The 12,095-nt window shown below is 42.8% G+C and overlaps 1 protein-coding gene across 1 annotated transcript in view; it reads right to left on the bottom strand.

Annotated features, from left to right (window-relative positions):
* The window catches only part of LOC132256744 (cell adhesion molecule Dscam2), a 55,756-nt gene that overhangs the window by 20,253 nt on the left and 23,408 nt on the right, over window positions 1–12,095 (bottom strand). The window contains exons 2-4 of the mRNA XM_059753276.1: window positions 10,052–10,381; window positions 5,077–5,385; window positions 2,059–2,176 (exon numbers count right to left, since the gene is read on the bottom strand). Of these exons, the coding sequence (XP_059609259.1) occupies window positions 2,059–2,176; window positions 5,077–5,385; window positions 10,052–10,381 (757 nt within the window). The remainder of the gene's footprint in view (window positions 1–2,058; window positions 2,177–5,076; window positions 5,386–10,051; window positions 10,382–12,095) is intronic.

Below are 12,095 nucleotides of genomic sequence, written 5' to 3'. Positions count from 1 at the left end.
GGAAATTCATAATGCATTCATAAATATTGGAAATTCGGCAATATCCTGTTAATTTCATCTCGCAGCGCAATACAAAATTTGCCCTGTGCTTTTGACATGAACATGCGATGTGTGTGTAGTTCCTTTTTTTGACACACCAGATATTAAGTAATCATGACCAAATTGAAAATTGGCAAACGATGAATGATTTGCAGAGTACATATTATGGTTTTAGTGACACATCAAAGTGTGAATAATTATTTTAAAAAATATATATATACTAAAATTGGCAAAACATAATCCAATATGTGTATATGCAAATGAGGTTTGTGTGATATGATTCTTTATATTATTTTTACTATGTGGGTCAATTGATAATTACTGCCATGAATGTATCACGATGTCGTGATAATTAATTGTGCAATCGAATGCACTTGACTGAATATATATATTGGGGAATATTTTATAGAATTGGACAAATAGTGGCGGCGAGAAAGAATGCAATGTGAGGGTTTTATGTTGTGTAGTGGTGGAGTTTCCCTTCCACGGACAATTGCACGATAAATAGGATGGAAATTGTATTGCGATTAAACGTGAATAATTTCACCGCACAATTCAATTGTGTCCATGGAGGTTATTTGTACTTGCCAGTGGGTGGACTCTGCAAGAACCCGTATAGGGACAATTATCCATTACATTTAATTTCCACATTATGCACAAAACATCGCATATTTGTGGGTTGGGGCGGCGCAAAGTTGCTCTTCGGCAAGAGTACTTCTGGACCATGTGGTGACAAAATGTATGGAGCAATTTTGGGCTGAATTCTCCGCCCTGCAATTTCATGTCCAGTCTGTGGATGAGTGGAGGTGACCTTAATTGAACCCATGCATTCAGAATTTGTCGGCCACTCAGTCAGACGATGGCAAGATGGGCCAGAGAAGATGAATAACATTGTGAGAAAGGAGCGTCTCGAGAGCGGAGATGGCGCATTTTGAGCACGCTTTTATCCCACTTTACATCCCCTTTTCATCCCTCCGTGACAGTGCGAAGGAGGATTAACAAAGACTGCGGGAAATCTAAGAGATTGCAGCTTAAGGCTGCCCTTTGCCTTTAATTTCTTTGTATCCCAAGCAAACACACACACACCAATTGTTCACAATTCTTGCATAGTTGGAAAAGTGCGCTATCAAACACTGTCTTCAACCCCTTAAAGCCATTACTATTTTGCAGAAATTGCCAACTTGCACATATTTTGCAAGTAATCTGGGCAGATTAGTTGGCGCTGTCGGTCGTTCGATATTGCAAGAGGGGTTTTGCAGACGACCAGAAGGCCTTCCTTGCGTGTCACATGTGCAATTAGGAAATGATGCTCCTTCGGGTTGTGTTTTATCAAAGAAACTCAAGCGCCACATGGCGTCGACTTTGATCATGAGGCGCACACAGACTCTTGTGGTTTGCCGCTAATTGCATCATCAATCTTCGATATGCAGACAAGCTCTCTGATGGCTCAATTTCGCCCCTCCTGTGGGTGAAAATGTTGCAAATTCTCCCCAAAAGTGCAGCAAAAGCCCAAAACACCGTCGATGCAGTGTGAAATATTTGATATTCGAGCATATTTATCCAGACACCGCAGCGAACGCTGCCCTTAAACATCCCTTAGAGCTTGCATAGCAGCTCCTAATTGTATTAAGAAAATAATTTGCATTGCATCGCCGAGGAATTTCATATGAAAGCCATCGATGTTGATTTAATTAATCACTGTGGCTTCCATCTATTTCTGATTAAGGCAATGTTTTGATCTATGTCTATGCATATGTGAGCAGGGAAAGCTGGTGAGTTAACAAGATGGCAGAGTTTGATATTGACTCCTTGCACATTAATGATTAATTACCACATAATCGAAGCACCTCAGAGGGAAATTTGCATAATGATTGAGTGTTGGCGGGATCTCGAGAGTCCACTCAAATATGAATTTCTGCCGCATGACCACAAAAATGCAGAATGACGCAGTTATGGCAATTCCCGGCGCTTCTGCGGTGCGCCCATCTCGCTTAATAATTAATTTTATTTGTCGCTCACCTGTACTCGGTGGCGGGGCATCCTTGGGCGATGCACAGCAGCACCGCTCCTTCGTCCTGGGCCACAGACACATGAGCCGTGTGCTCCACAATGCTGGGCGCCACGATGCCCCTCTGATCTGCAGAATTAATTACATTTTTAATTAGTTGATTGCAACTTTTTCTCCCTCCCCGTCAAATGCAAGGGCTGTTCATCAAACTTTAATTATGCTGAGCGCAGTCATTTTTAAAAATTCACCCGTTCACAGCATCCACAGCAAAAAACCCTCCCTCTGGAGTGTGTGAAATTCCTGGAAAGCTTTTGCATTCAACATGCAATGCATCCATATCTAATGAGAGGAATTCAATTAGTGGAATTCCGAGCAAAGATCAATCACAAGATTCACAAGATATTTAGCATTTTCCATGGAAATTCATGGCAAGTCTTGCTTTTATGAGGATTGGGATATCCTAATGATATTTGCAAGAGATCCTTGAAGTGCGACTAATTGAAAAATCTCGCCCGGCGAATCTCTGTTAAGCTGACATCGCAGAGTTTCGGGGGAAAAAAAGCACGCCATAGGAATTTTGAGAGCCAGGAAAATCATTGTTTTCCCATCACGCCACCACCCTCAAGAATGCTGCCACGGGAAAGTCTGCCAGTCTCATTTTCCCTCCGAAATCCACTCTTGCGGAAAGCCAAAACAAGAGGTTTTGTTATACGTGATTTTTTGGTTTTCCTCTTTCTCACTCTCTCTCACTTTTTTCCCCCTGATTTTCCACACGCCGCGGCGCATTTTTCCCGTGCACAGGAGGATCCAAGAGTCTCATCTTGTGCCGACATTAAACACTTTTGAGGCTTCTCTGTGTGCAAATAAATTATTTATATTCACTCAAGCATATGCGGTGGGTTGTATTTTACTGAATTTCTTTCACGCTCCGCTTCAAGTCACAACTAAGCATTTGTAGAGGAAGAAGAAAAAAAGCACACTCACAGATAAATTCAATGCGAACGGATGGAAAAACAGACTCAAATTGTATGCTTCCAGCAATCCATCATGGCCGGGAAAAATTCCATCCCCGGCTCTCTTGTGGGCGCGTCGGAAAAAATAGAGGCTCCACGGACTTCTGGAGCACTCTGTGGTTTGCCTTTTTACACTATAATTCCTCGAGAAGAGTTATTGCTGATGGTGTGCAGGCACTTTTGGGTGGGTTTTTGCGAGCGGAAAAAAGGGAGTATAAATGTGCGATGTATTTTATTTGAGGGCAAATGACGTGAAATTGTCGGTAGCTTTTACGCTTAGCCAGATGGATTTCGCCGCTCTGCGTCTTCTATGATAGGGTTTATGGACAGCGAGCCAAGGCTTCAATGGAGTTGCTATTTATGTGTGTGTGTGCGACAGCTTAATGGATGTGCGAAAATTACTTCCGCCACTTCTGCCACCCACCATGAATGCTGACGAGCACCATTTGGCAATTTTACACTCAGCAGAGTGCATCGTCCTGCCTTCGGTCCTGATAAGACTCACGGCAAGTCCTGAGTGTGGGCGGGGATCGAAAATGTTAATTTGCAGCACAGCCAAGATGCTGCAGAGACTCTCCAAATGCCCAGCCAAAGGTGCGCTCTGGAGAGTTGCAACACGGAGAATTACAGGTGAATTTGGATGAAAGAAAGGGGGATTTTGGCAAGTGTAGCGACAAATTCGTTAATTAAACTTCTCAACAACTCGACAGACATCAAAGAGAGTGCAGAAATTGCAATATTAAACAAGATTTCTTTCACTCCAACTCCGCATTCAGTCGGTAATTCCAAGGGGGAGATAATACAAGCTAAACAGTGTACACCACTTCCAAACACTTCCACAATTCTTCTGTAGAATCTTCAACACTTTTTAACGCCCTTAAAAATGCATTATTGTCTTGATTTTCTAGTTAAAACTTCAGAAAATGCCTGAAAAAAAAATTCTCATCAATTTGTGAGGTTATGAATTTTAGCTTAAAAAATACTTCAAGTCTGGAAATGACTTTAAATGGCGAATATCTGAATGCTGCAAAAATAACCAAAATAAAGAGAATTCTCTGAGACATTTTTGAGGTTATGTTTGACTTTAAAGTTGTTTTCTAACCTAATCTTAAGTTTTTTCGAACGCAAATGCTTAATTTTGCCAAGAAAAAAGAGAAAAATTCGTATTTTAATCGCAAATTAGACGATTTTGGGGGTTATTTTATCACATAACCTAAAAGAAAAGCGATCAAATTGATTTTTTTAGGCAAAATTATTTTTAAAAATGTCTCAATTTGTTGAAACTATAGTTTTTGCAGTGCAAATATTCTTGTACAGTAAAAATGCGAAAATAACCAAGGCAAAGAGACATTTTGCTGCATTTAAGTTATATTTTTGAGGTTATGTTTGACTTTTAAGCTTTTTCTCAATCAATGTGAAGTTTTTTCGCACAAAAATGCTCAAATGTGCCAAGAAACAGAGAAAAATGATAATTCAATATATTTTTTGATTAAACATAACCTCAAAAAAGCGAAAAAATTGATTTTAATGCAAAATTAATGAAGAAAATGCATCAATTTGGTTGAAATGGAAGCTTTTTCAGTGCAAATATTCTATTTATTTTGCCAATTCCACTTCTAAACACTTCCTTTCAAGCTGTACACCTTTTCCGACTATAATATCTCCCCCTTGGGTAATTCAATACACACAGACTCTTCATTGAGCAGCACTCGGCTCTGCTGTTTCACTCCATCACAAATTTCCGAATATTATCCCAGGCACACATGGCAGGGAAATTGAGTTACAAGTTGAGAGGGTGGAAAAAGTTTTTATTTAACTGGCGCATTTTCCACGGTAATTCATGGAAGTGTGTGTGTTCGAAATGAAATTAAGCGAATGAGTTTCAGTCCTCATGCAGTTTTCGCAGAGTATCCAATTGAGTGATTGCTTTGGATCGATGTGATGGGAAAGTTTCCACGAATGGCGCACGTAATTGAGTTTCCCATTGAATGGGTGTGGAAGCTGGGTGATACTCACCGCTTATCCTGACTTTCGTGGCTGAACTCACGACCACTTGGCGCGTGAGTCTGTGCATCGTGCGGCAGCGGTACGTCGGGTACTCGTCGCTGTACTCGAGGTTGTGGATCAGCAGCTCTCCCGTGGGCAGCAGATGGAACTTGCCGTCGCCCTGCAGCGACGGGTAGATGTAGAAGGCGGGCTCCTGCACCCAGGACACCACGCGCACGAGCTCCTTCACGAACGTCGGAACGACGCACCGCAGGATCGCCGTGCAGCCGCGCGACGCGCTCAGCACCTCCACGTCCACCTTGTAGGCCTGGGCGACCACTGGAAGACAAGAGAGAGAGAAAGAGCTTTCAGATGGCTGCGCATTGTTCTGCTGAATGATTCAGGAGGAAGCCACATGAAAGGTGGCCGAGATAAATTCATTAGTTCTCTCTCAAAGGTGTCCTTTGAACTTGTCAACTCTTGAATTTCTGGTGGCACACATTGTGGTGAATTTTTCATCCCACCAGAGTCCTCATCAAATATGAAGAACAATGGATTGTGCGAATTGGCCTTCACAGAGAGTTTAATAAAGGGTTGAAAGTAGAATTCTTCTTTACAATTGATTATTTTACCGAGATTTTCGAAGAATCCTTCGAGAGAGCTGTCAAATCCCAAAATCAAAGGATCTGCATGCGATCGTCAGTTTGATAACTCATTCTATTCATTCCCTAATCCTAAATGCATGAAAGGAGTCTCTAATTCCGCTAATAAATCATCCTTCTGCAAAGGCAAAGAAGAGGAGAGTAAAATGCCTCAGCGGAAGATGGAAGTGAGAGGCAATCTCACACAAGTTGAGCATTTCACGGAAAATAGGTACACATTTCATGAATAATTGAAAAGTTCCTCCCCTAATATTTCGCCACACACGAAGGCGCTATCAAGTGGTTTTCCCTATCATGAGATTAGCCGGAAAAGCTGCCGAATACGGTGCTTTCTTGCCTTGTTTCTTCAGTTCTGGGCAAACGTGAGAGACGCAATATCTTTGGCTTTTGTTACTTGCTGCTGAGGTGGGACTTTTTGGGAGTTTTGGCACGTCTTCCTGGGCGCTTCCTTTTGCAGGAGGAAAAAGCTGCACATACATGGGAGGAAGTGCTGAAAGTGTTACTTGGCGCCGCACGGCGAAAAAGTTAAACACAAGAAGGAGAAGATGGAGAGATAATAGTTCCGCTATCAATGGGAGAGTTTTCCTCTGAATGGGAATTCTCAATTTCATTCATTGTTTCGTGAGCCAGGAACATTTTTTCGATATATATGTACTCTATTAAATTACAAAGTGAAAAGGATGTACTCAAGTTGAGAGACAAAGTCAAACATTGTGCAGAAAGATGTGAAGTTTCTGTAACAATGTTTTCACATGGAATTCTTCGAGATGGCAAAAATTCATCTCATCAAATTCCCAGGACGAATGATTGCGAGGAGTGCCAGCAATTTTTTTTTTCTGAGGCATCGGACGATGCCTTACGTGACATCGCCATGGAAACTTTGTACGTCCCTTTGAACTGACAAATTCCATTTCGCCGGGGAATTCTCATTTTCCGGTGAACAATACAGAAAATGGACGAGGAGAAACCGAGCATTTTCTACCTTGTACATCTCTTAATTTGTTGCACTTTAACCTCTTTGGTGCACCAAGAAGAAATCTCTTCCGCCCTGACCTCGCGCGCCGCCTTCCCGGAGCGACTGGGAAAACGTGACTGGATTGGCTTCGGATCATTTTCCACGAGAGTTTCCAACCATGAACTCAACATTGGGTGGCAAAGGAAGAGCACAAAAAAGGAGGACCGAGAAAATCGCTTGTTTGAAGATTTAAAGCTTCATTGGGGAAAGTCAAAGTCATTTTCAACACATCGTTTTCCAAGAGCCTCCAGCAAGTCTCCCGAAAGAAGCTCACAAACCTCTTCAACCATAGGAAAACGGAGACGGAATGAGAAAATTTGCCTTTGAGATAAAAAGGGACGCTCTTTCTCCACGGTAATGATTTCATTTATTTCCTCCGATTCACAAGCGTGAGCGCGATATTATGAGCATGAAAATTAATAAAATTTACGAAAAGTCGTATTTTTCCTCCGGATTCGGATTTGTCTCAAGTGCGGACTTTTATTTGGTGCTGCGAGGCGCGCACAAATCAAATAAAGAGAGAAAGTCAATTGTGTATGTTGAAAACAAGCCAATGTGTCTGAAAGTTGCATGCAATTGAGGAAATATGATGGGCTGAAGTGCCCAAAAGATTCCCAGGGATGCAATTTAGCGATAAACTCTTTGGGGGGGTGGAGAGAGAAAGTACGTTGAGGAGAAAACTTTCCAGATGGATTGGCAAAGGCTCAAGGAGAAAAATAAAAGCTCTCAGACAGAGAGAGAGCTTCACTCGCGCCTCTTTTGTGTCCTGCAGAGGCGCAGGATAAATGAGTTACTTTCTCAAGTGAGCGCCGGGAGAAAAGGACTTTTCCGCCATTCTGTGAAATCCCTGTGCAATTCCTGGCCTCTTGAAATGGGAATTCTATGCGGTTGAGTGGCAAAAATTCTCCCCACAGCCAGCAATTTGATACTTAACACACAATTGAAAATTAAATCCTCCGTAAGTGCACCCAAAGGCGCGGGAATCAAATGGGAAAGCGAAGCGAGGAGAGCTGGAGATTCTTCGTGGCTGAGTGCAAAAATCCCTGCGAGAGCTGATTTTCCACATCACATTTGTCTCCACACGGTAATGGGGAATTAATTGGAGGCATCTAATTTTGTCAATTTGCAAGAAATTCAATTTATTCCATCCCCGAGAAAAGGGTAAATCTTGGCTGTGACAGAGAGATGCTTAATTGCTCGGCGAAGGGGATTAAAGGGGAGGGCAAATTTCGACATCCGGGAAATGTTAATTACAGTCAAAAGACGCATTTATACGTAAGTAGATTGTCGGGTGTAAGTTTTGAGGGATGAAAGGTGATTTCTTCCCTCGGACGCGAGAGGACAAAAGCCCGGATTTACTATGGACTGTGCGCCCAATAAAAGCCTCTTTCTCCCTCAACTTTCGCTGGCACTGTTTGACTTTTCTCCCCCGAATTTGCCGGGGATTTGTTGAAATTGCCAACCGCTGGGGTCGGGTCGTGTGGCACGCGCAGAAAAGAGGCCTGAAAATTGAGATTATAAGGCAAAGGAATAGTTAACAGAGATTTAATTGAAAGGAACGCAATTTCACGAATAAATGAGGGAGCTTAATATGATGCTCAAGACCTTCTCTCTTGGGCAACTCTGCCGCAGCATCTTAATTAATATTAATGTACACATCGACAGTTTTCTCATCAAGCCTCTCGTTGACAGAATAAATCTATCCGACCCCCGAAAGAATCCGTCATTTGACCCACTTTCGCTGCCGTCGGAAAATTTATTCATTTCCCTCTCGCCGAGTGACAAAGGATCTGCCTCAAAATTTCTCCTTGTCCCAGCATGTCAACAAGGAAGAATGGCTGGAATGGCGGAAAGTGTTGGGGAGAATGTTAAACACCCTCAGCTATTTTCACCTGGAAATCCGAGGGGAGTTTTCCCGAAAGAAAGACAAGGAATGATATAAGACAGACGCACTTAATATACATGATAAGCATGGACGAGCATTTTATCAATGTCTTGTGGAATTTGTGATAATTATTCGGAATCAATGATGTTCACTAAATATTATTTTATTTCCGTGAACATTGTTTGCAGTCTTTTAATGGATTTCTGAGAAATTGAACCGCAATTTCACAGCCCACATGGTGAATCTTCATAAGGAGACATTCCGTATCTCCGTCTAGCATACATTGTGATCACTTAACACCTCTGAAGAATAGTCACAGAACTGTTCTACAATGAAGACTCAGACTAATTGGCAATACCGTATCGTCATGATTGCTTCTTTTCTACATACAAGTGAGAATGCGGTGTTCTTTAACACTTTTCCGTCACTCAATTTTGTGGCATCAGAACATTAACATTAGTTTATTCTACGCCACAAATCGAGAAGCATGCATATCAGAAGAACACTTGTCATCTTCGCAGTTCTTGTGATGGATTTTAAAACAATTTGTGCAAGAAGTGGTCAGCAGAGAGTGAAGAGATTTCTTCAATATCCCACCAATAGTGCAATCGGAGTGAGTTTTATGGCCGGAATCTTTTAGGAGAATCGCCTAATTTGTGTGACTTTCAGATGGTCACGGCCATTGCCATTCCTCTGGATCTGCCACACAGAAATGTCTTCGTGTCGTACAACTTTGAGGGCAACTACAACATGCCGACGAGCGCCTCTGACCTCGTTCCAGGACCTCTAATTCGCCTTGATCTCATTGATCGAGCGCTGGGAAGGAATAATGATGGAGACGAGCCTTTTCCCGTCACTGAATCGTACAACAAAACTCTCCCAAAGGACTGCGTCACAAATCGCCAGTTTGACGATGAATCACAGCCCCAAACGACCACTGAAGGAGTAGCTACTGATTCTCCAGGAAGAGTGACCAAGAGCCCTCACAAGCGATACATCAGCGACTCTCTGTGGACCAGAAAGAAATTCTACCGGATGCTGGAGAGCAGATTGCAGGGGTATGGAAGCTAAAAGGGTTACTCAAGAGATATGATTAAGAGATATCTTTCTGGCTGCAGTTATGGTCATCCCGGCAAGGCTTGTCTCCTCAGGGCGATTTGCGAAGAGGCTGAAGATCCAATTCATGAGCACAATGGAATTCTCGGGGACATAATTCATGTCATTCTCACGTTAGAGCGTCTCAATTTATCTTCAAAATCTCCATTCCAATAATTCATGTCTCTCTCTCTCTTTGCAGACCTTCCACTTCGATAAGGGAAGACCTCCACCGTGAGTACTACAAAGCTGAGCATCTCGGTCGGTTGGGAGATTGTGCAAAATACAAAAAATACTGTTCGCAATCCATGATAAGCTACATAAGTAAAGTGATTGAGTAACACTCACCGGCTCTGACTTGAACGTCCCTGGAAATCACGCGTCCGATGTTGTTGGATGCCACGCATCTGTAGATGGTGTTGTGGATGTCCTGGCGATAGGCGGCCGCCGGGAAGGGCAGCAGCACCAGCGTTCCGTTGCGCAGCACCCGCCGCACGCCGCCCACGTCGCCCACCGACGTGCCGTCCACGGACAGCCAGTCAATGGACGGCTGCGGACTGCCCGAGGCCGAGCAGTCCAGCCAGGCGCCGGAGGAGTTGCTGAACTCCAGCCGCGGCGGCGGCTCCATCACGAATCCCGGGCCGCGAAGGTGAGAATCGAACACGGTGGCGGTGGATTCTGCGAAAGAGAACCGGCTTTTAGGAAAATGTCTAATATTGATTTTGCAGAATAGGAAAATATTCAAGTGTTATTTCTTTCATCGGTTGAGTTGTTTGTCTTTCCAGTGAAAGGAAATCGTACATTTTTCATTCAATAATTTTCCTCCCACCCTGTTTTCGGAAAGATAAATAGGGAGGTTTTTTCGGGAAAATAAGCAAGTGTATTAAAGTCTGCTTCAGTGTGTTTAACTCTGGAGGAAAGTTTGAGACTTTTGCACACAGAGAAATATGAGCTTTCGGAAGCTTTTAGGAGATTTTTTTCTCAATTACTTCGTGATAAATCGCATAACGCACACGACGTGTTGCACATTTGACTGATAATCTGTTCTTTTGTTCTCTTGTGAGCTTGAATTCTAGTGCTTTGCATCAATTTTAATGAATTGTGAGTGTAACCGCAGTACTTTGACTAAAAGTGGGTGAATTGTGACAAGAAGTGGGGAATGAAGCGGATGAAATTGCAAGCAGTAAACTGTGAGGAACTGCATTGAAAGTTTGGGAGCTTTGAACTGATGTGTGTTTGGATCTGAACACATGGTCGCTCGAGTTGCAAGTGAAACTAATTTCAAATTGATTGTGACACATAGTTTGGAAGCCACATTAACACTCACAACAATTCAACTCTTGATTCACATCTCAAAATAAATTAAATTGCAATAAGTTCAGTGCTATAGTTGGTGGATTTTCTGCTTTCACCCTCGCTTTTGAGCAGCGCACACACAGTGAAACTTTCCCTGATTGTGACGTTGCGGAAAAGGGCATTTGAATGGGCTTTTAATTTCATGAGGTAGGATTTTTGAGCAGATGAGCTTTTATCTCTTCGCTTCCATTCATTGAGGAAAGTCTCTCGGGTTTTGTGAAATAATACAAGATCCTTATCTCTGGGCGAATGATGTATTTTTGCTCAAAGAGCATTAACATTTATCAAGCAGTGCTCATTGCGTCTCCCAGACGGAATAAGATATTGTGTATTGTTTGCTGAAATGTCGCTATCTCGAGTGAAATCTCCGTGAGATACTCGTTTGGTAAACATTGCAGAGGATTGTTAATATTTTCAATGCATATACGGAAAGCTCACTCTTGAAAAGCTCAAGTAAACTTTCAGTCTTGCGGGCATGAGAATTGAAATACAAAACACTCCGGTTTCTTCTCCCATTTCCCCGACATTCGCCAGCAATCCTTATGGGTTTTCAATTGTTTGCACCACTCGCCAGACTCGCACTCCAGCGAACATGAACCATCTTCGCCCTCAAGTGGATAATGTTGGGGTGTGGCGGGCAAAAAAGAAATCTATTTATGAGACCGCACACATCGAGCGTCCTGTGAAAAAGGGGCTGCAATCCAACAATGCGACGAAGGGGTGCCGCATGGGGGTGGGGGGAGGGCGAATCTGAAAGGAGATTGAGCACACTATCTCAGTTTCAACCCTCTTAATTCACCACTTTCTTTTGTGGCCAGCCTAGAGGAGGTTGGCTGAGAAGCACGAGGCAAACAATTCACTGCAAGAGCAAATATTTTCCTAAGAGCGAAACTGCTCTCAGGACAATTTTATTCCCTTTTTAAGGCAAAACCCCAAGTCACAATGAATATTCCGATTGCTTTTCTCTGCTCGCGGGCACGATTTAAAAATAATAATAAAAAAAAGGAGAGTTTTAACAATGTCACTTAACCTCTAA

The sequence above is a fragment of the Phlebotomus argentipes genome, unplaced genomic scaffold (genome assembly GCF_947086385.1).
Source record: "Phlebotomus argentipes unplaced genomic scaffold, Phlebotomus argentipes genome assembly contig_17, whole genome shotgun sequence".
Classification (NCBI taxonomy): Eukaryota; Metazoa; Arthropoda; class Insecta; order Diptera; family Psychodidae; genus Phlebotomus; species Phlebotomus argentipes.
Note: the sequence above shows the minus strand (reverse complement) of the source record. Positions and strands in the feature narration are given on the sequence as shown.